We start from the raw sequence: 24,705 nt of genomic DNA on the forward strand, positions 1-24,705 counted from the left end.
TCTTTGTTCAAGTCAACTTTTTACCAGATCCAACGCCACAAGGTACGGTATTTATCAACAGTTAGGTAGAGCTACGGTTTGAATCGGATAACAAGCTAACGTTGTCAGTTTGTACCATAGTTTAGTAGACGGCTGTATTTATCTCTACTCAGCCTGGTGCTGTGAGACGTGTCTGTAACGTGTAACGTTAGTGAATCCTGGTTCTGTCCTACCAGAGCTCATCTACCAACTCCAACCTCACCAAGCAGAGCTAACGTAACCTCACTCTTCTTGCTTTGTTCTTTGGCTCATGTTTTAGCCTTTAGCTTGTGTTTTAGCCTGTAGCTTGTGCTTTTAGCAGTGTTTTAGTCTTCAGCTCATGTTTAAGCCTTTAGCTTTTGTTTTAGCCTGTAGCTTGTGTTTTAGTCTTAAGCCTATGTTTGACGTCTTTTGCTTTCAAGTTTGGCTATTCCTTGTGTGTACCTTTCTTTGCCAGGTCTTTAGTGATTCCTGTTTTATTCTGGTGTTTTTGCTTTGTTTTTCACTTTCTGTGAGATTCATTTCTTTTTAAATACAGCAAATAGGTTTCACCTGTGCCTTATTGTCTTGACGTACTGTCCGTCTCATTGTCTTGTGTACTGCTTGGTGTACCGCCCATCTCTTTGTCTGGCACACTGTCTGTCTTGTTATCAAGCGTACTGTCTGTATCATTATCCGTCAACTGTTTGACATACTGTCTGTCTCATTGCCCGGTATACTGTTTAGCGTACGGCTTGTCTTATTGCCTAGCAACTGTTGGGTGCACTGTTTGACATACTGCCTAGCTTATGATCTGACGTACTGTCTGACGTTTTTTTTGTCTGGCATATTGTCTGGTATATTGTCTGGCTTAATGCTGGGCAAACTGTTTGATGCGATGTTGGGTCTACCCTTTGGCATACTGCCTAGTGTACATAGTGCAGACCGGCAAACTGCTGGGCGCACTGTCTGGTGTTCTGTCTGGCTTATTGTCTGGCCTATGTACCTGGTATACTGTGTGTGTTGCTTAAGTCGTCTGATTGTTCAGTTCAATCAGTTTTATAGGAGACTTCCATGGTTTTCAATTTCAGGAAGCGGAAATAAGGCTGATAACAAAGCTGATTCTGTTCCAGCAACTTATGGTTTTTAAAAAGTTAAGAGGTTTCTTTAGACTTGAATAGCTTTTATAGAAACAGTTACCCCTGAGATGGTCATCACCTTGGTGGTTTAGGCTGTCTGCTGCACGGGGTTAGCCCTTAACGAGATAACCAGGGTCCTAATTTAACCTTTCTAATCAGCACTTTTTCCCACTTTTGTCGACCCTACTTTAACCCTTTGTCCTGCTCTATACACTGGTTTGTCCTCTCTGATTTAAGGCCTGAAAAATAGCTTCTTCTTTTTTTTTAATGTATACTTGGACTGTGTCTCCAATCGTGCTTCTGTACTTACACTTACGTTTTTGAGAGCTGTTTACACGTGTCAACTGAAATCACAAAACCAAAGTGAAAAAAAAACTGTATTGACACGGAAAAGCTGTAGTATGTATGCCAAGCCTGTAGTTGGTGATATAACTGTAGCGTCTTTCAGTAGCTCTTCACCAAAGTAGCGGTGAGCTGATCATCTGTCGTAGATGCTGAATGCATCTTTGCTGATTGCAGAAGTGGAGCCACAGATGCTCATTTTGATGAAAGGCAGTCTGTAAACTCCACAGATTGAGTGGAGCCGCCGTTGATGCTGTTGTCATCGTCTGGTTCGTGCTTCAATTTAAGTTACCACAATGAAAGTGTAATGGCGGTTGCACTTAATGAACAGCAGAAGAACACCTGTGAGCGGTTATGAAATTAAGAAGAATCTGATTCCAGACACAGCAAGAGACGTCTTCTGGAGTAAATTTTACTTTTTCACATTCTACATTTTGGTCGGTTCAGGATTTCTAGAAGAGTTTGCGGTTTTTGAAAACAGCCAAACACAACAGAAGAACCCATCCTCCATCACCTGATGAAGATTTATATTTTTAATAATCTCTAGAAACAGATACCTGGGAATGAATTCGACCAGCCCAGCGCCAAGAGAGGCTCAGTTTCTGTCAGACGATACTCGGAGGCTTTGGAGGTCGTTCTGACCCTTTCTATTAATTCTGAAACTCACTTCGCCAACACGGGCCAGGTCATTTATTGTTTTTGACACTAAAATCTTTTTAGGATGATGTTCATCGTAACATAACCATGAACTCTCAGCTCCCTCTGATTACTTGGAGCCATCAGGATGACTGTGTCTGTGTTTTCTGTCTGGTTTCAACATTCAAGCGAGAGAAAGACAGGAACAAAAAAGACCTCGAATCTGACCACTGAAATGACCCACAGCAACTCTGAAAACACAATTACTGGGTTCACTTCAGACCAGAGTTTGACGTTTGGAGCACTGTTCTGTCGCTTTTTGCCACCTTCACACACTTTTCATTTAACACTTTGAGCAGACAAAGCTACAGTTCAAACCGGGCGTTGTATTCATTTCCATGCCGTCACTCTGCACCATCTCAAAACTGACAATTTAACGATTTTACCAGTTTCCTTCAAATCTTAGCGCACGGTGGGAAATGACAGATTTGAAGTCCAGCAGGAGAGCTCCATTATGGAGGCTCTGACGGAGAAGGAGGCCTGCTTGGATTTCTCCCCCTCTTTCCTTCTTTCCTTGCCACTGCATCGCTGGCAGCGAGACGCCTCTCATTCAGAGCGCAGGAGACAGAGTTTCAAACTTCAGGGACATTTTGGATCCTCACATTGTAAATCACAACGAGCAATAAAATATAATTACAAAGCTTGAAACCATGAGTTGAGCTACCCATGGTTTTGGAGAGTTAGATTTTCATCTGATGATGCAAAATAGAGTTTAAGGCCAAATTTAGACGCAGGTTTTGTAAAAGCTCAGAACTTAAATGCTATTGGTTGTGCAGCCACTTTTCAAATGAAGACCACGCGGCGACAAAACTCAAAATAGCTGAAGTGAGTGGTTTTGGAGTATGTGTGATAAAGAGCTCAGAGGTCTCACCATGCCGGCTCTCCTGGCGATGACCGTGTGGAACTGCCCATCCGAAACTCTGATCATGGTCATCAGTTTATACGTTCCACTCCCCAAGTTAAAGGAGAATCGCATCCGTCCCTCGAAGATCTCCAGAGCCAGGAACTCCGCCTTGTCTCCGGTCTGGTTGTCATGGTTGTACATAAGCAGTGCATTGCTCTGCAGGGTGGCGAACTTGATGTATATGTAGTTATTATTGGGATCCAGAGATGGAAACTCCATGTAGGAGAGCTCCTCGAAGCCGTAGCTGTTCAGTTCACAGTGTTTGCCGAAAACCCCTGAAGACAAAAACAGACCAAGAGAGGACTCAGAGAGGACGCCCATGAATGATTCACAGAGCTGATAAAACAGAATCTCTATCTAAAGACTTTTCTATGTTTCTTCTCTCTGATAATCTTTAAAGAAGCTGTGAGGAGGATCTGTTTAAACTGGACTGCAGCAAAACCTTTGACCCAGAGTCGCACGTACGCTGTCATGAGTATGTGACTCCTAATAAGGTATTTGTTTGTTTTGGCGACAAATGAAGATCTGATCTTCTTTTCAACTCTACTTTTCTTTGTTTGAGTCAATGAGGTTAGGTTTTTATCACCAGTTAGGTAGAGCTACAGTTTGAAATGTGACAACAAGCTAACTTTGTCAGTTTGTACCGTAGTTCAGCAGCCCGCCGTATTTAGCTCTACTCACAGCCCGGTGCTCTGAGACGTGTCTGTAACGTTAGTGAATTCTGGTTCTGTCCTACCAGAGCTCATCTACCAACTCCAACCTCACCAAGCAGAGCTAACCTAACCTCACTCTGCGTGTTTTAGTCTTAAGCTTGTTGGTTTAGTCATTAGCTTGTGTTTTAGTCTTTGGCCTGTGTTTTAGCCTTTAGTTTTTGTTTAAGCCTGTAGCTTGTGTTTTTAGGCAGTGTTTTAGTCTTCAGCTCATGTTTTAGTCTTTAGCTTGTGTTCCAGCCTAAAACTTGCGTTTCAGCCTTTAGCTCATGTGTAAGTCGGTACCTCTTGTTTAGTCTTTGGCCTGTGTTTTAGCTCTTGGCTTTTGTATTAGCCTGTAGCTTGTGTTGTAAGCTATGTTTCAGTCTTCAGCTCATGTTTTAGGCTTTAGCTTGTGTTTTAGCCTGTAGCTTGTGTTTTAGCCTGTAGCTTGTGTATTAGCCTTCAGCTTGTGTTTAAGTCATTAGCTCCTGTTTGAGTCCTTCGCTTGTGTTTTAGTCATAAGCTGGTGTTTTAGCCGTTAGCTCGTACTTTTGTCTTTGGCCTATGTTTAAGCCTTTAGCTTTTGTTGAAGTCATTAGCTCCTGTTTTAGTCATTAGCTCTTGTTCTAGTCTTTAGCCTGTGTTTTAGCCTTAAACTTGTGTTTAAGCCTGTACCTTGTGTTTTAGTCTTTGGCCTGTGTTTTAGTCATAAGCCCCTGTTTTAGTCATTACCTTGTGTTTTAGCCTGTAGCTTGTGTTTTTAGCAGTGTTTTAGTCTTTAGCTCGTGTTTTTGTCTTTAGCTTGTGTTTTAGCCATTAGCTTTGGTTTTAACTTGTAGCTTGTGTTTTAGCAGTGTTTTAGTCTCTAGCTTGTATTTTAGTCTTTGGCTTGTGTTCTAGCCTTTAACTTGACTTTTAGCCTGTAGCTTGTGTTTTAGCTGTGTTTTAGTCTTAACCTGTGTTAGCCTTTAGCTTGTGCTCTATCTCTCTCCTGTTTCTCTTTCTTCTGCTCTTCTGTCCTTTTTCTGTCTGACTGTTAGGCTCCAGTGTCCACCATCACTACAAAATTAATCACAGAAATCGTTTTCAGCAGAGAAAAACACAGATCTCTCTTCTCTCTACTAAACTTTGTTAGCCGTTATGGTGTTGTCATAGAGACTTAGACGTGCCGTTAATTTGGTCCTGCTTGATTAGGAAGCAGAGAAATAGCATTTAGGAATAATTTTGATTGGTGGTGATAATCTCATTTTAAAGTGTGGATTAAAATCACGAAGATACCTAGAAGAGAGACTTTTTTCAAGATCACTTAAAACTCCTCACAGCCTCTTTAAAAAGTTACAAAACAAAAACTAATTCCAATCATGACAAATGAAGACATAAAATGAAATGACAGTGCCCACATTTGTAGAAGAAATCATGGATAAATAACGGCATCAGTCTTTTCTTTAGCATGACAGCATGTCAGTAATTGTCCAGCCTGCTTTCCACTTGACTCGGCCTTCCCTTATACCCTCAAAAAGTTTCCTACGATTACTCACCAAACGGACAATGACAGTAATATCCATCCACTCGATTCTGACAGGACCCGCCATTAAAACATGGGTTACACTCACAGTGATTGATGATGGAATCACACGTTCTGCCTGGGTTCACAGGACAACACAAATTAAAATGGATGGGGTGGCAGACAACAGAGGAAAAACCCTGAGGGAAACACAGTTCACTTTCCCCCCACAGGCCAAGTCATGCAGGCCTTTCATCACCTCACAGCTGACAAATGCACTGCAAAGAAAAAAATCTGGACTCCAGATCATCTGAGTTTTAGAAAGCCATAAAATTCCTTTAAAGCAGAAAGATTTGATTTCACCTGTTTTCTTCTTTTTTTTTTTTTTTTCTTGATGCTATTTTGGAATAAAAATCACTTGTCGAAGATGACATCACTTTGTCCAAAACAACATCTTGAAACTTGCATGTGAAGAAGAAATTACCTCATGCAATTGGCAGATTCTTCGCACCAATAACGATCATCAAGTTTTCAAACTCAGTTTATCATCAATCTTCGTTTGGGTACGACTGATTTTTGTTTTCTTTCTTTTTTTTTTGCAGTGCAGAGACAAACAGACATGGTGCGTAAACAAACCCATAAAGGTGAATGCGTAAATGAGCTGTAAAGTGAAACATCATGATAAGATATGAGACTGAAGGATAGTGCAAAACAAGAAGACTGACAATGAACTTCTGCAAATGCATTTAAGGCTGTAAATCCTGCAACAAGTTTCCTAATGGAGATAAATTCTGCTGCCAAAAAGCAGCCAGGGGGAAAACAGGAAGTTGAGGGTTCACCGTGAGGCCGTACAAACTACTGTAAGTCAATAGGTGCATTTCTTCAGGGGGGTCATTTGTCTTGATGAAACCTAAAGATTTGAGCTCATTTTTTATCCTCATAATAAAAAGGGACAGTAATGACTTGACGTGAGGTAAATGGCCTGCCGTGACCCTCTTAGAAACTGCTTTCAGATGCTGGAATCAGCAGCTGGACGACATGAAGGAGTCAAACGATTGCTCTTAGTAGTTCCATTAGAAGTGCACCCCTCTTTTATCAAGGGTAATAACACAGAGTATTCATTATGTTTCCAAATGAAAAGGCCTGATTGGATCTTTTATAAAGCTGCTCATTTGTCTTACATCCCAAAACGGAGCCAAATGAGAAATCCTTGATTAAGAAATCCGTCTGTGTACACAAATGTATCTGTGTGTGGTCAGAGCTGTATGCACAAGAAAGCACATAATGAAACGCGATACTGTTTGAGCTGCATGGAGTCTGCACTCATGTCCTTACTGGGGTCAGCTTGGCCTCATCTTATTTATTAAAGCAAACATGGCAGGCTGATACACATCACAGCTGATACCCCCCAACTGGTAATAAGGAAAGCAAAATGTTTTTGGCAGACATGCTTGTATGCTATGGCTACGACACCTCTTGGAAACATTCAGAAGCAAATATTTTCCTTGGACGCAGAGCCATGTGTGTGACTACATTAGTGTGTGTGTGTGTCCCAACATGCCTCTTTCCAAGTCTGACATGAGTGATTTTGTGGTCAGACATAAAATGTTACTCCTACGTGCACAGTACCTGCAAAGCCGGATTTGCAGAGGCAGTTGAAGCCGCCGGGGAAGTTCTGGCACAGCGCCCCGTTCTTGCACGGATTGGAAAGGCATTCATTGATGTCCCTCTCGCAGGCCATCCCGGTGAAACCCTCAGGACAGGTGCAGGAGAAGCCCCCCACCAGATTGTGGCAGGTGCCACCATTGTGACAGGGCGAAGGCTGGCACTCGTCTATGTCTGTCTCACACAGAGCTCCTGTGTATCCCGGCCGGCAGCTACAGGCGTAGGGCTGCAGGGGGTGGTTGGAAACCAGGATCACTGGGACGCTTTCTTCTGTCTTCATATCAGGCCCAACACTCAGACGCCGCTTGCAGCTGCCTCCATTCTGGCAAGGGTTACGGGTGCAAGGATCATGGTCCACCGCATCTATTTGCACCCCGCTCTGTCTATATAAAACGTCTTTGATACTCTGGAAGAATGTTGCCACGCCACTGGGGTTAACATATTGTCCATGGCCTCTTTTCACAGCTGCCATCAGGAAAGTCTGATTGTTGAGCTCAAATGCTCCATATAGCAGCACCCCTGTGCCCAGTCCTGCTAGCTGAGAGTTGGCAATGCGTAAGAAACTGAGGTAGTGGTTGGTAAGGAAGCTCTTGACTCCCTGAGACTGGAGTCGGATCAGTATGCTGTTGTCTACTGTGGCGTTTGTGAAACCCATAAAGAGGACCCTCGCTGTATTGCTGACTGAACCGTGGACTCCATCGCTGCTGCGGATGGTTAGTTCAAAAGTCCCGTCTGTTGAGCGGGCTTTGGAGTTGAGGGTGCAAGTTCCAGTTGGGATGTTAAACAGACCTGAGGATGGAGGAATAAGGGAGCAATGGAATCTGTCCTGAATGTCAGGATCTTGGGGTTTGACGTCTCCCAAAGAGCCTCCAGGAAACATGTTCCCGAAGTAGTGGACAAAGATTTCCATGGACCTGGACTCTGAAGGATTGTCGTTCTGGTCGTTGATTTTGACATGAATCGTTCCGGTGGAGGACATTTGAGGCACACCAGAGTCTTTGATTAAAACAGAGAGGTAGAAGTCACTAATCTGCTCTCTGTCAATCTCCCGACTGGTTGTCAGGACTCCAGCCGGGCTCAGGCTGAAGTAGCTGTTTGCAGATCCAGAGCTGAGGAGGCTGAACAGGAACGGGCCTTGGTTGGGCGGTAGATCCGGATCAGACGCTGTTAGAGTTGTAACTGCAGAGCCAGCTCTTTGATTCTCCATAACCTCTGCGTAGACTGTTGTCAAAGTTGGACCGTTATCGTTGATATCTTCCAGGTTCACGATCACAGTGGTGCTTCCTGTGGCAGGAGGTGTTCCAGTATCCACAGCGAGAACTGTCAGATTATACACCGGAGTTGTTTCTCTGTCGAGCTCTGCAGCCACAGACACTTGGCCGGTCTTTGGGTTGATTGTGAAAATATTTTTATCAAACTCCGGAGCAATAGCGTAAGAGAATCTGCTCCAGCTTGGAACAGAATCTGAGTCCTCGGCACTCACAAAGGTAACAAGACCACCAGGTGACAGACCCTCGCTGATCTGCACATCATAGAGTTCTTGAGTAAAAACAGGGGGATCGTTGGCATCAAGAATTGTAATGTTAACAAAAACCTCATCGATATCCGCTCCACGGATACTTCCTGCGTTCTTTGCCAACACCTTTAATGAAATCTTTTCCTCTTTCTCACGGTCCAAAGTACCCGTGACATAAATCTGGCCCGTGGTCTTGTTGATGCCGAAGCCCTTCTTTCTGCTCTTCCCAAAAATGAGGTAGTAAACCACTCCATCGTCTCCTTGGTCTCGATCACTGGCGAACACTTCCCCGACCACTGTGCCTTTTGGAGCAGCTTCAGAGATTTCAAAGTAGTACTGTTTGGAGACAAAGCGGGGTACGTATTCATTGGCTCCCTTCAGCTGGATGTTGACATTGGCGAAGCTGCAGCGCTCCTCGTCTGGGACATTGAAGGCCTTTACTGTTAAATGGTAGACCTGCTTGGCCTCGTAATCCAAGAAGCCCTGGGTGGTAATGGTACCCGAGTTGGGGTCAATAACAAAGAGGTCACTGTCTGAAGACTGTATCACATAAGCCATGACTGCGTTTGCTCCTGAGTCACGGTCTGTGGCGTTCATTTTCACCACCGTGGTGCCACTGGGGACGTTCTCCTGCACGATGGGGAAATACTCCTCCGGCTCAAACACAGGAGGGTTGTCGTTCACATCCGTCACATGTATCGTGACTGAGACGTAGCTTGTTTTTGAAATCCAACCGCCATCAGTTGCTGAAACTTTCAGCTCATGTTGTTGCTTCTCTTCAAAGTCCATAGGCTGAGCGAGGGACAACACTCCGGTTTTAGGGTTAAGAGAAAACACACCTTTATCGTTGCCTGAGGTGATGTTGTACGTGATGAGTCCGTTCATCTCTTTATCTTTGTCTCTGGCAGACAGAGTTCTTATTGCTGTTCCCACAGCGAGGCTTTCGGGTACTGTAGCTGAGATTTGGCTTTGTGAGAACTCAGGCGTGTGGTGGTTTTCCTCCGTGACGGCAATTCGCACAGACGTCCTCACCGACAGAGGAGGGTTTCCTCTGTCAGTCGCTGTGGTGTCAATGAGGAATATTTTATTAGTATCTGACGTGAGAGAGGACGCTACAGTTATCCATCCGCTTGTTTTGTCAAGTTTGAATTTACTGGAGCTGTTTCCACCTGTTATCAAGTACTCCACCTCCGAGTTAAGGCCAAAGTCTTTCTTATCGTGAGCTACGACTCGGATCAGTTTGGTGCCAACTTTGACGCTCTTCGTGACAGGAGTGAAGTAGCTCGGGGAATCAAACTCAGGGGCGTTATCATTGCTGTCCACGATGTTTACTATCACTGTCGTCTCACTCATCAAAGGCTTGACGGCTCGATCTGAAGCTGTGACGATGAAGCTGTGACGGTTGATATTAATGCTACCGGTTGAGTTCTGATATTTCAGCTGCTGCTTCACGAATACTTCCCCAGAGCTGGCGTTTATCCTGAAATACTCTGACTGGGAACGAATGAAGTAGAAGATTTTGCCGTTGACGCCCTCATCAGGATCTGTGGCCGACACCTGAGTGACCAGGGACCCCACGTCTGTGAGCTCTGGGTAGTCCAGGTAGTAAGAGGGGCGGCTGAATCTTGGGGCGTTGTCGTTAATATCCGTAATGAAAATGGTGACATCCGTGCTCACAGTCCAACCAGAGTCGTGTGCAGACACTTTGACAATGTAATGATCCGTGTCTTCTCTATTCAGAGGCCGGCTTATGGTGATATCTCCTGTGTTTGGGTTGATGCTGAATGGGAGGCTTGTATCTGTGATTGAGTATCTGCTGACAGCGTTTGAACCCGCATCCTCGTCCGTGGTGGTCACTCTGGTGACGGTGTAACCGACCGGGGCATTTTCAGCCACCGTAGCGCTGAAGATCTTTGAAAACCTCGGAGCGTTGTCGTTCACATCCAGTACGTTGATGAGCACTCTGACTGCTGTGTTTTTAGGCGGCAGCCCGCGGTCGGTGGCTTTGACTTTCAAAGAGTACTGTGCTGCCTTTTCTCGGTCCAGTGGTCTGGTGGTTCGGATTTCACCGGTGCCTCTGTTAATGCTGAAGCTGCTCTCCTTGTTACCATCAATGATAGCGTACTCCAGCTGTCCATTCGACCCGCTGTCCAGGTCTACAGCGGAGACCATCAGCACCCTCTGAGGGGACAGGTTCTCCAGTATGTCAGCGTGGAAAGGATCCTTATCAAACACAGGGTGGTTGTCGTTCACGTCCAAAACTGTGACTTCAATTTTCTCATAAGAGGAATAAGGAGGGAAGCCCTGATCTCTGGCTTCAATCCACAAAACATACTTCTGAATGTGCTCATAATCCAGTGGGTGTCTGATGGACAGTTCTCCTGTTAGCTGGTCGATGTGGAAAGCGTTATCCAGGTTCCCGCTTGCAATGTAATACGATAACGGTCCACCTCTCATGGAAGATCCAGAAACTGTTGTCACGATGTGATTGGTGGGTTGGCTCTCGGGGAATGTGAAGGCATGCTCCTTGAGTTTGATGACGGGGAAGTTTCCTCCCGTTACGAAGCGGACCGTCACTGTTGTCGTATCCGTTTTGGGGTTAGCTCCGCCATCTTTGACCCGCACTGTGAGGGTGACTTCTGAGCTGCCCGTCAGCCTCTCGTTGGCGGTGATGGCACCTCTGACAGGGTCGATCTTGAACTTTTCAGAGTTGCGTCCCACCAGGGAGTAGTGCAGCTGGGAGTTGGAGCCGGAGTCCTCATCAGTGACGGTCACAGCGAAAACGAGAGATCCTGAAAGAGAAATGAGTTTTTTGATCAGGTTTTCAGAAATGCAAAAGAAGCTGTTCCTTCACAACATTTTCTACCCACACAGTTTCACTCAAAGAGCTACAAGCAGATTATTTTCCAGCGTCTCTAAAAGCACTGACCTGCTGAACTCGAGGCCGGTATGTGGGTGACGTAGGGGTGGTGATGGAAGCGAGGAGGGTTGTCGTTGATGTCAGCCACCGTCACGGACACGGTGGCCGAGCTGGACAAGCCCTCAGGCTGCCCTCCATCTGTGGCTACAACCAGCAGCTGGTAAAAGGCTCTTTCTTCTCGGTCCAGCAGGGAGCTGGTGATAATCTGCCCGGTGGCTGGGTTGATGGAGAACTGGCCGTGTCCTCCGGTCAGGCTGTAGCTGCAGGACGGAGAGAAAAGAGCAAGTTTAGAGAAGGATTTGTGGCAAACAGGCAAGAAAACTGATCAGAAATCTACACTTGGTAGAGTTATCTCATCTGTTTTTGTGTAATCTTCTACTAAACTTTGTTCCCACCTGAAAATATCCAAATATCCTCGTATAAGATACTACTGTGCAGTTTTTTTAAAAAAGGAAAAAAAATAGTTAAAAACAGACAAATTTTATGTTTTTATTGATGACTGATATATGATATTTAATGCATTTTTTGTATTATTTATTTTATTTTTCATTAATTTTTCTTATGAGGAAAAGCTGATTTACAATACATTTAGAGTTAAATCTTTTGTAATTTTTTGGGAAAAAATGTTTTATTTAAAGATTTTATTTTATTTTTCTTCCATTAAGAGGCCCAGTTGATTATCAAGTCTTCTGATTTTGTTTTTAAAGAGGGGGTATATGCATTTTTTTACATTCTGCATACTGTCCTTCTGGTGCCCCTGTATCTTTTTTTATGACTGAAAAAATATCTTTTTTTTTTTCTCACTCTGGTGTTTTAGAAAACCCTAATTTCAGCCCCTTATTTTAGGGCTTTAAATTAGCTGCTGTCTCTTTAAGGCTCCCCCATTCCTCTGATTGGCCGGCCCTTATGGAGGGTGGGGCTAATGGCAGACCTTGGTGTTTGAGGCCCAAGCTTCTAACACATCATTAACAAGTAATTTAATCCTTATGGGATGGTGCCATAATTTCTACATGTCTCTTTAAGATTCTGTGAAGGGTTTGTAATGATTTTGCACCTTTTTTGGTCAGTTTAAAGTTAGATTTTGAGATTTCTATGACATAAGAATATGTAGAGATAGGAAAAAATCTGCAGATTTGCTTTAAACATCCAGCTTTGTTGCTTTACCTTTACCGAAAATATGGGAATACCCCCTCTTTAAAATATCAAAACAACTGTATTATCAATATCTTTGAAAATCAATATAACTCATTTTGGGTGATGGTTTTAATAGCTTTTAATCACAGTTGGGCTGTGTTGATGAGTTTTTTTAAACTCTGAAAGGATAAAAATGGACTTGAATGACACTAGATTAAATTTATTCTCATGGATTAAATGGAAAAACTTCTTTTCTGTATTATGAGCATACCATCAAGCTGAATGTTACAGATGTTTATCTGCAAACTGTACACTGCCCTCCAAGTGAGGCTCTTATCAGCACTGTCACCGTGTGGTCTTTAGAGGGCACTGTTTCAAGCTTTCAGAGAGCACATTAAACAGAGAAATAAGCTCCACAGTGGTCACTGCTTTTCACTGGTGTGACATGACATCACTTAGTGAACCGATCGAGTCCTCCAGCTTCATTTTCCATCAAACACAGCCACTGTTTTCTGCCTCACTGCCCACAGAGAGCCCCCCCCCCGAGGATCAGGCTCCTGTTTCTGCTGAAGCTGGAGAACTCCAGACTCTATTATTTAATTTATCTTCAGTTTAATTTACAAAGCTGAGGCAAAGAGAGGCTGTTTACACTGGAAGAATAAAGAAAATACACAATGCAGAATAATCGCCACATAAATAACATCACATAACATCAGTCTCTGCAGGGCGGAGGGGCCACAGTCTTATATCACGTTTCACTCAGCGTCTCACCCGTCTCCAGCAGGACTCAGACACAAATGTAAACTGACACATACATGTACACACCAGTGCATATTTTGAAAAGGCATCAGAGGAAGATTCTCCCTCCAGAGACCGGACGACAAATTACACAACAACGTGTTGAATCGCACAGGATGCACATGTTTGCATCCAACAACACAAACTGTGCATCAACGCTCGTGGTGTGAACATAATCCCAGGATAAATCCACGTTTGGGGAAAATCCAAATAAAACAGCTAAAGGTAAAAGTTCTGGTCTCTATCAAGGACCTCAGCCCCCCCGGGACCCCTGACGGGCACAACTCACTCTGTCATAGACAATTAACATCCTCATTACGGTGTTTTGGGAAACTGGAGCGCGCTGCGGTACCCCCCAATGTGCGCCCAGTGGGGCTGCGAGGAAAAAGGAGGGGTCAGGCCTGAGTCAGGGTCCAGCATGAGAGAGACCGACCAGAAGTTCTTACAAGCCCCCCCACAGAGCAGCGGAGGGGGAGGGGGGCTGTGAGTGTGAAAAAGCTGTTGTCCAGTTTGAGACTTAAAGCACAAACAATGACTTTGGGTGTTCACGAAATACTCAACACTCAGCTCCTAAACTGCTGTTCACGATTGCAACATCGCTGAGGAATTTCACAAAGCTGGTGATGAGGTAAAACGTTTCAGGGAAGGCGTGAGGAAAGCCAAAACCCAGTCCTGCTCGGCCCTGAAAGGGTTTTTCTTTTTTCACACCGGGGAATCGAAGCAGACTCAAAGTGACCTGATTACTCAGAGCGAGTACTGGGACTGTACCGAGTGACACGGATCTCCTGTGGATTGGGAAAAATGCTTTTATTCTCCAGCTCACGAGTGATTGATTTGTCTGTTTACAGTTTACAGCAAATACATTTGCAATGCACTGAAATACAAAGAGCTTTTGTTTCATTATAAACTAATCAAAGTGTGTGTTAATCTGTGGTTTGTCACTTGGCAGGATTCTTTTGATAAATCAGACCTTTGACTCCAACTCAATGTGAAATTTAAAGCAATATTTATTATTTTTTATGATAAAAAAGCTGATTTAAAAAGTATTCAAAGTTTAATCTTTTGTAATTTTAGGGACAAAATCTTTAATATCAAGATTTTATTTGAGTTTTGTTCCATTAACAGGCCCTGAACATTCAGTCTTCTGCTTTTGTTGTTTAAAGAGGGGTATAGCATTTTTTTTTTGTGATTCTGTCAACATTCAAAATTTGATCTTTTGTAATTTTGGGGACAGAATCTTTAATATCAATATTTCATTTGAGTTTTTTTCCATTAACAGGCCCTGTACACCACAGTTTTCTGCTTTTGGTGTTTAAAGAGGGGGTATAGCATTTCTTTTTTTTTTTTGATTCTTTAAACATTCAAAGTTTAATCTTTTGTAACTTTGCGGACTGAATCTTTAATATCAAGTTTTTTTTTTTTTTTTAAGTTTTCTTCCATTAACAGGCCCTGAAGATTACAGTCTTCCACTTTTGTTGTTTAAAGAGGGGGTATAGCATTTTTTTCAGTTTCTTTAAATATTAAAATTTTAATCTTTTGTAATTTTTGGGACAGAATTTTTAATATCAAGATTTTATTTGAGTTTTTTTTCCATTTACAGTCCCTGAACATCACAGTCTTCTGCTTTTGTTGTTTAAAGAGGGGGTATATGCTTTTTTTTTCTTTTTTTTTTTTTTTAATTCTATATACTGTCCCTCTGATGCCCCTGTACTAGGTTTATGGTTGAAAAAAATCCTTTTCTCACCCTGGTGTTTTTGAAAAGCCTACTTTTGGCCTCTTATTTTAAGCCTCAAATTTAGCTGCTGTTTCTTTAAGGCTTCCCGCTCAATAAACCCCCCCTTCTCTGATTGGCCAGCCCTTCAGAGGCATTTTTGGGGGCGGAGCTATTGTATGACCTTGGTGTTTGAGGCCCAACCCTCTAACATGTCATTAACCAGTAAGGAAAACCTTTTGGGATAGCGCCATCATTTCTGAAAGTCTCTTTAAGATCCTGTGAAGGACTTGAAAAGATTTCTGGTTCAATTCAGACCGATTCAGGTATTTTTATGACATAAGAATATGTAAAGATTGGAAAATCTGCAGGTTTAGATTAAACATCCAGCATTGTTGCTTTTTAACCATGTCTTTAAATATGGGGATAACCCCTCTTTAAACTATCAAAACTAGATTTTTAATATCCTTGAAAACAATATAATTAATTTTGGTCGACAATGAGAGACACTAAAAACCCCAAGAAGAGATTCTTATTGTTTCAATGGCTTTAAATCACAGTTTGGCTGTTTTGATGAGTTTTTTGAACAAGGGATAAAAATGGACTTACCCTCTACCCACTCTTTAAAATATCAAAACAACTCAATTTTCAATATACTTGAAAAACAGAAAGACTAATTTTGGTTGCAAAACCTCATTAAAGGGATCCTTTTGGGTAATCCCAAACTGTTAATTCCAGGAAGTTTTGAGCATTTCTTTCAACCAATCAGAGCTCACCAAGGCCGTCAGTTACCTTATAACACCATTGAGTCCCACATCCGCATCAGAGCTGTTGACCAGCAGGACGTCAGTTCCTGTCGGAGCGTCCTCCATGATGGTGGTGTGGAAGGTCGAGGACGTGAAAACAGGGACGTTGTCGTTCACGTCGTTTACCAGAACCGTGACGGTTCCTGTTCCGCTCAGCGACGGAGAACCTGGCGAGAAAGAGGAGAAAGAAGAGGAGGAGTGTGAGGGGGACAGAGCCTCTTTGTGTGACTTGACTTATTGTACATGACTCGTCATTTGCAGCCCAGTCCAGACTGAACCAATTCACAGTCCAGTAACAGCTTTGCCGAGCAGATTTCTCTGACCATCGGTTTGTGTTTCCATCAGTCTGCGTGCTGCCACATCCACACACACCGGCGCAGAGCACATCAAAAGAGCTCAATGTCTGTGAAACCAAATCTTTCAGGCGTCCTTCCTGGGGTCTTGGACACTTGCAGATTTAATTTCCACAGCGAGGTGTCTATTTTAAGGTACGCGGCACAGAGCGAGTTAGTCTGTGGAATTTGAGTGAGGAGAACTGCTATTTTCAGCAAAAATATGACCGTTTTTCTCTCAGAGCGGGTGACGAAACGGGGCTCGCTGCGCCCCCGGGGGACGGATTTAAATCAATAGCAGATGAAAATGAGCCGCAATGCAGAAAAACCTACATCAGACATGCGCCTCTCTTCAGCCGGCCTCTGTAATCCGTCTTTAAACGGAGCGCAAACACGAGTTTCTGAAAATCACCGTCAGGGGTTTGGGGACATCTTTATTTTCAGACGCAAACTATTTGCATGTGAGCTCACCTGAGACCTGAGAAATGCTGAGACCTGCAGCCACATGAGGGACTCTGCCCGCCCCTCGTACGTGTTTCCTCTCTTCAGGAATCTTTGAGGATGTGTCGACTACAACGCCAGCAAACAGAAACATACACAATCCTGAGCTGGAGCCTCCTGTGTACTCAGCTGTGGAAAACATCAGATGCTTGAACTAAATACATACCGTGGGGGCCGGGATTAATAAAAGATAACAAAAAACATTTGGACTGTGGCCACCAAAATGCTCTCTGTGCAAAATCCAAACATAAGAATGTGAGAAAGCCGGGTGTTAAGGAGGCGGAGGGTCAGGAAGGAAAGCTTGAGGGACGCTACGGCTCGACTGCTGAGCCAGCGGGGATTATCTCCTAAATATGATCAAATCAGGCCAACATGCTCATTATGTTCAAGCCAATTCTTCTCATTTGAAAGTAAGATGCTTTATCTTTTCCCTCAGCGGCCTCTGGGGATGAAACAGCAGAGCTGCTGATAAAGGGACTCCTTTTCTGTCACGCTGTATTTACAGGGGAACAAGGAGGAAACGCGGCACTGAGGCTTCAGACACACCAGCACAATCCAGGAACTACTGTGTTGTTGGATTTTCTATTTGCTGAAAGTGAAATGTTGTAAAGAGTCTTTTGACTTTGAGTTGAAATTTCCAGCCCTGGATGTAAAACAGCATCATTGGCAGAAGATACTAAAAGTCCTTGAAGGTCCTAAGCAAACTTTAGTTTCTGACTGACTGGTCTAAATATAAGAAAACAGTCGGAAAATAGACCTAAGCTGAGTAGAATGTAACTAAAACTGATAGAAACAGGATCACAGAGTGTGCAGGTAAACCAATCAGATTGCTTTCCTGAGTGTGGCTAATGTTAGAAAAGCTAGCGCCAACAGGTTTCAGTCCTCCTTCCAGGTTAAGGAGGGGTGTTTTTCTGTGTCACATTCTAACATGGCTTTAAAGTAACCATGCTCTCACTCAGATTCTCCCAGAATCCCTCATTATCTCTACTGCGCAGACTCTGGCTCCAAACTGCTACAATGGTGGCGCCATTGGCTTCAAAACTGTACAATGATAAATGGCGGTGCCACGCTGTCCATTCTATATACAGTCTATGGTCCAAACTTGATAGAATTTGCCTCTGTTGTTTAGTACTGATTCTAACAACTGACCACAGAACAACCAGACATCTTGATGCTGATAACAGGTTGGATTTAGTGTTTAAAAAATGCTCACTCGTCAAGATGCGTGTACATCTTCATGATGACGCAGACTGATAATTCCTCTATGCAAATGTATATGTGTTAGAAATCCCTGAATCTGTTTGTGAACTGATCAAAGTGCTCTGTTGTGACGAGACTTGGTGAAATGATATAACATAGTAATATTCTGACCATAGCCCCGCCCCCTACAGGGCTGGCCAATCAGAGGTTAGGGGGTTTGTAGAGTGAGGAGCCTAAGGTGCTGTTTACAGGACAATGGTTTCAGGATGATATGCAAAGGTGTTGTTGTGTTTCAGCCTCTAGTTTACCCCAAAACAGCGTTATAGCCGACCGAAACCAGAAACTTTTGAAAACAGTCTCCAGGGTAATATTTTTCTGAAATACCGGCAAACCTGAGTTTTCAGTGAAAACGCTGGTGTCACACATTTTCAGCATTACACTTTCATTGTGGCAACTTAAATTACCATGTGGGAACCGAACAACAACAACAGAAACAATGGTGGACGACTGTGTTGTGTTTGTGCTGCTGAATCTGCTGAATCTGCTGAATCTCATGGCCTTTCTACAAAAATGAATATTTTTCATCACTTCTGCTCTTAGTGAAGAGACTCTCAGATGATCCCAGCTCTGCTGCAGAGTAGGGGTGCATCGATCACAGTTTTCTGGCCAATCATGGATCTATAAAAAGCCTAACCTGCTGATACCGATTTTTATTTTTCAGCTGACAGCATAAGCCTTCAATGTTCCAATCTGATTTCACTGAAAAATCATTGAACAATACCTGTGAAACAATAAAATCTTTATGTTTTCACTTAAACAACCACTAAAGTGTCCTGAGTTTTAGGTCTGATCCTCCAAAAGTTGAGGAAATCGACACATCATTCGGTGCATGTCTACATCAGAGTGCTACCAAGAGAGTCTACAGTTATAGCGCCAACTACAGGCCTGGCATGCATACTAAAGTATATTCAATTCTGTCAGCATTTCTGTGCAAAAGCAGATTTTCTTCACGTTTTTTTTTTTTGCATTTTCAAGTGATAGGTGGTGTAAACAGGCCCTTAAAGTGACAGCAGCTGAAATAAGGGTTTTCTAAAACACCAGTGAGGAAAAAGGGATCTTTTTTTGAGCTATACGGTGGCTCTAGAGGGACAAATTAAAGCCTGAAAAAAGACAAAACCCCTTCTTTAACATCCAGATGCCTGTGCTGTTAAGTCATTTCTGTGTTTAACTAGTTTTACTGTACGTCACTTTAATCAAAGACCTTCACACAAATTTATATTCAATTTCTACACTAAAATCAACAGTAACGTTTTATATTAAGGTCCTGTAATAAGCATTAATAAGACCTTTGTAAGTACTTATAAGATGCCTATTAACATTATTTGTTTATAAGACTATATAACTGCTTAATAAGTGTTTAATAAGGTCATTGTAATAGTTACTACAAGACAACTTAATCTGTAAGCTATATGGAATCTAACTTTAGCCCTAACCCTCTTTGTTTTTTTTGTCTTCTGCTTTTGTCTGTCATGAGCCCTGCCCCTAAACCTAACCATTCAGGGCCTCACGCCTAACCCTTACAATGACCTTATTAAATACTTATTAAGCAGTTATATAGTCTTATAAACAAATAATAATGCCAATTAGCATCTTAAAAGTACTTACAAAGGTCTTATTAATGCTTATTACCGGACCTTAAAATAAAGCAATACCAAATCAACAAACCACACCATGATATGAAATCCATCAGTGTTTGTTTAGAGTCATATTTTTGAGCTGAATCATGGGGATAACATCATTTTAGGATTTAGCCAAAAAAGCGCACACATCCCTGGTCTAAAATTAAGAAAAAGTTGGCCTATTTTGGACAGGAGTGCTTTCTTTTTTAATCAACTATTAAGACTTGTTGGATGTGGACATGCTAAAGCTACTATCCACACTGGGACAGGGGATTTAAAAAGTTTTGTTTCAGGCTGCAATAAGCAAAAGCAAGCAGAACCTGAGCTTTATTTAACGTAAATGTAAAGTAAATGTTCAATAAACATGAAAATGAGCTAAAGAAAAACAGAAAGTGACAGGACAAAATAAATAAAAGACCAGACAGAGCGTCACTCAGAGAGGACGTTTATCTGCTGCCACCAAACCGTGACCTCCCTGTGGGCAGAAAACGTCCTCGCAGAGATGACAGCGGGGGTTTGGAGACCACCGCAGCTTCTTTCAGGAGGGCAGGGGATTCCTCGCAGAATGAGATTTGAGCCGGTTTACTGTAAGATCTCCTCATTGCCTGGCTCCAACATAATAAACAGACATCTGACCTGAAGCCTGTCAAGCGTCCAGCGTTTTCTGCTCAGAACAGAAGTGGCTAACGCTCAGGGTAAACATCTGAATTCCACACGGGGAAGAAACGATACAAACAGAGGTAACAGTAAACAACTTTTCATCCCGAAGCGGCCGCACCAATCTTTACTGAGTCATTACCGAAGTGAGTCATGTCCTCAAAGCCTCCGCTGATGTTTACCCCCAAATATAGGCAGTGTTGAACTTTGAGGTGAGCATGTGTTTCCACCTTTACAAATATTTGTCATTGAGAACGCTGTTTCTAAACACAATCATCAAAAATCAGTGGCCATTTGTGCAGAAACAGCTGAGGACAAATTTGGTGCCGAATGCAAAGACTGAGCAGCAGCAGGAACACAATCCAAGTGGGAAATGTAAACTGCGGTGTACAGTGTGTGTAGCATGTAGCCTATACTGTGTCATCACACAGCGATTATGTAATCAAAGCAGCATAACAAGCGGCCGAGCGCCCAAACAAACGCACCCCTCAGGATTACTCAATCAACATCATATTTGATTTGCGGCTTTCTTAATCCGCCCGTCCCTGAGCCCCGCGGTGTCACACGCCGACGTGACTCATCATTCACAAGGTTGACACGGCGAATGATAAGTGTGACGCCGCGCAATCCTCTTAATCGTCCAAGTCAGCCAGGTGTCGGTATCATTGTAAGCCGCCGCGGCTGCCGGGTTAAAGCATGTTAGACAGTCAACAACTCGCTAAGACTTTTGTTTATGGAAGGAGTCCTGTGCAGGCTGATAAGTGGCTCCGGGAGGTAAGTGGCTTTGCTTACAAATGCCTTCGGCTCGTATCAAGAGGCTGAGTGGGTGAAAAAATATTTAGTTTTGGAAATCAGGCCAGCTGCTCTGTTTTTCCTGCGCTCACACCAACTTCTGCTGCACGGCTCGAGCTGCATTGTTTCCCTCAGAGCGGAAGCAGGACAAGCTACGAGGCTAGCCCGCCATCAGTGTGTGTGTGTGTGTGTGCACAGGATGTGACATCACAACCTGTTTACAGCAGCAGGAGAACCAAAAAGCACCTCTTTTCACCACTGGTATGACCTTTGACCTGCATTGCCTCTATTGTCACCATCAGGGAAGCCCAGGACACAGGTCCCCAGATAATCCTATGTAAAGACGCTCCACCCCCGCCTGAGTTCAGACCTCCCACCCCCCCCGACGCCCCTGATGTCCCTGATGCTCCTGAACCTGTGTTGACCCCTCCTCCCCAGACAGGCGTGGGGCTTTAACGAAGCATTTCTCGCCTCTTTTTTGACGGATCTCTTCTCTCAGCATCACGCGTCTCTGTTCAAACTCCAGGACGTGCCTTTTTCTGCCTCCTGGGGTTCGCTGGTGTCACATAACCCCTGGCAGCTGTTTCCCCCCCAAACCTGCTGTCCAATGTGTTAATAGTTCAGCTCTCTCTTGTTACACGGCATGGGCTGACAGATTTAGTCATCAAGGAACTCTATATCTTGGCAGGTATGTAAATGTATGTAAATGACAGTTGTTTCAAATAGCAAAGATAAGGGTGAGACATTTTTCAGATTCAGAAGACGGCTGCTGCAAAGACGCAGCTGAGAATGGCGTCTGCTTCCGATTCTTAAACTCCCATCGCTATACCTCTGACACTCTGAGACAGAAAACCTGCAGCATTTTTTTGTTTTTGTATATAAGTGATTCTGTATAATAAAAAAGAATATATTAGAATACAATAGGATAGAATAGGAACAATTTAAAGGAGATATTCAAAAGTCTCAGCAGCAACACAAGAAAACAAAGGTCAGGAAGTAAAATAAATAAATAATTATTATCATTATGATTATAAATAAATGAAAAAATAATAATAAAAATGATGATAAAAAAATAAAAATAATAATTAACAATAATAATAATAATAATAATAATAATAATAATAATAATAATAATAATAATAATAATAATTTATAAAATAAATTTGAATCAAATCAAGAACTTATAAAAATAAATAATAGTATATACCAATTATGACTAATTAGATTACAAAATTAATTAAAATAATTAGGGTACATTTCAAGTCTACTGAGGTATACTTTTTAATTTAACAACATATTAAATAATAATAATAATAATAATAATAATAATAATAATAATAATAATAATAATAATAATAATAATAATAATAATAATAATAATAATAATTATTATTATTATTATTATTATTATTATTATTATTATTATTATTGATAGGTAATTTAATAAATAATTTACTTTTTAAATTTTTCTCAATTTCAGTCAATGGCCAATTGTACAGTGGGTCATTTTGGTGACATGTCACTTTCATTTTATTCAGAAAGATAGTAGGTTCCATTATTTATGTGTCAGAATTTGCAGGTTTTGAGATGTCTGTTATTATTTTAAGTTTTATTTTTTTTTTCAAAATAATCATTGAAACATGACAAAGCAGTTTTAAAAACTATTCACAAAAAATATAGATATTATAATTCACTTTGTGTGTGTTCCAGAAATCTGTGTCAACTGTGTTACCCATTGAAAAAAAAATATCAGCAATGGTTTGCTCCAATGTCACATGACCCAAATCAGCTGAGGTCCCATCCTTTTTGTGTAAACCTTGAAGAAAGTGTGTCATGTTTCAGCTCCTCCTCATCAATATTTCATCAGAATGATTGTCTGTACATGGGGCGCATTAACTGTTCATCAACTGTGTTACCAACATTTTCTGCTCTTCTTACTATAGATGTTATAAAGACCAAACTGTGAAGAAAAGGAGCAGAAATATGAGCTGATGGAGGTCAGGTGGTGGTTAAACTGTGATATAAATGATGAGGGACATTTCTAGTCTGACAGACAAATGTTGAATAACTCTGAATTCAGTATAATATGGATTTATATATTAATTAAATATCAAAAAGAATGTGGAGCATAAAAGTTTTCACTGTATTGTAAACCTGAAATGTTCCTCTAATTATAGAATCACTCAAATAATAACCTCCATCCTTTTCCTTTTTCTTGTTGTTTTTTTTTTTCTGGAGGAGTGACTCAACAGCACAGGAATGCTCTCCAAGAGTGCTGAGAAATGCCAGCATCTCCTCCAAACAGTCTTTGCTGGATTCTGGCAAAGCGCAGAGAGGAGTGTCAGGGTCAATGATTTAGACGACTGCAGACTCATGCTCAGGCCGAGCAGCGAGTAAAAAACAGGGGGGGTGGGGGGGGTTATGGTGAGGAAATATCCCTGAATCTGGCATCGCTTAATCTGGCCCTCGACTATATGACGAATGACATCATTATGCCATGGAAAGAGAGCTGGTGGAAATTTGTAGCGGGAAGTCAGCTGCCTACCGTTTGCTGCCATGCTCTGTGGTTTCTGAAAGTATTTTTTCCATCAGTAAATCCAGTCCCCCGGACCCTTTATTCTTTTTCTTGCTGCAGTGGTTCTGTAGACATTAAACCTTTTATTTATAAAGCAGCACGCAGCCAGAGCCTGTTTAATTAGCATGTTTCAGCGGCTCACATCTGAAAATATTGGACTGATGTTTGGAGTCGGGACGTTCTGGAGTGACCCAAACGGAAATTTAACAATGACTAACCGCCTGGTCTGGAGATAAAAACACGGATAAACATGAGATTAAAGAGTCTGGGGAAATAACAATGGGAAATTACAGACTGTAGCTACGGCTAGCAGAGCTAGCACCACCAGCCTTTAGTCCAACCCAAAGGTGAACGTCCAGACGCAGCACGTTTTTTGCTTGTCCACAGGTTTACTGACGTATCAGAAAGTGTGAAACTACAAAACAAACAAAGGATGTAGTCGGTCTTACACTGAATCTAAAACACACAAACATCTACCAAAGAATAACTTTGAACAAAAATGATGTTATAACAAAGTCCACATACTCTCAAAGCTTTCAAGGGAACAGAATGACGAAATGACGTCACTGAACTCTTCGAGCTTAAATACAACAGCAGCCGAAGCCGAGACCCTCCCACGTGAAACTCCTACACTGCCACACTCTCAGTCCATGCGACACAAAAACACGCCAAAATATAACAACCGACGTAAACTCAAAACTCACTGCATTTTGAGATGCTGTCATCTGTGCTTGTTTACATCCAGGTAGTACAGCATTACCAGTTAAAGCCCAGCCAGTAATCGGTGACTGCACTACAGCTTCGAAACCCTGTGATAAGCATTACAGGCTAGTAAATCAAGTGCTAACAAGAGAGGGGTGACGACATTCAATTGTTGAGTCGATGAGTTGGTTGGGGGTAAATAAATATCAAAATGTTTGACTCCATTTTTTCAGAAAAAAAAACAAAAAAAAAAAAAAACACAAGTTAAAGTTAAAGTTTGACCACAGCATCTGGAATGACTGGGGAGACAGAGTTTTTGACTTATACAACTGCCAGCCACCAGGGGGAGCAGTTTTTGTGGTGATCTCACTTTGAGCAGAGCAACTTGACGTCCATTGTTTTTACAGTCTATGGTTGTAGCCTATTGCTTGCACTGCCTCTTC

The 24,705-nt window shown here is 42.3% G+C and overlaps 1 protein-coding gene across 2 annotated transcripts in view; it reads right to left on the reverse strand.

Annotated features, from left to right (window-relative positions):
• fat4 (FAT atypical cadherin 4) overlaps window positions 1-24,705 on the reverse strand; it is a 173,949-nt gene that overhangs the window by 20,203 nt on the left and 129,041 nt on the right. Inside the window, exons 7-11 of one of the 2 annotated variants that reach the window (XM_074673771.1) lie at window positions 15,811-15,991; window positions 11,385-11,635; window positions 6,904-11,247; window positions 5,309-5,413; window positions 3,046-3,353 (exon numbers count right to left, since the gene is read on the reverse strand). In XM_074673771.1, coding sequence (XP_074529872.1) covers window positions 3,046-3,353; window positions 5,309-5,413; window positions 6,904-11,247; window positions 11,385-11,635; window positions 15,811-15,991 — 5,189 coding nt within the window. The remainder of the gene's footprint in view (window positions 1-3,045; window positions 3,354-5,308; window positions 5,414-6,903; window positions 11,248-11,384; window positions 11,636-15,810; window positions 15,992-24,705) is intronic. The other variant, XM_074673772.1, reaches the window with a different exon arrangement.

This window comes from Halichoeres trimaculatus, unplaced genomic scaffold, assembly GCF_033239565.1.
Source record: "Halichoeres trimaculatus isolate MK-OKI-2021-1 unplaced genomic scaffold, fHalTri1.1 fHalTri1_scaffold_7, whole genome shotgun sequence".
In the NCBI taxonomy this organism is placed as follows: Eukaryota; Metazoa; Chordata; class Actinopteri; order Labriformes; family Labridae; genus Halichoeres; species Halichoeres trimaculatus.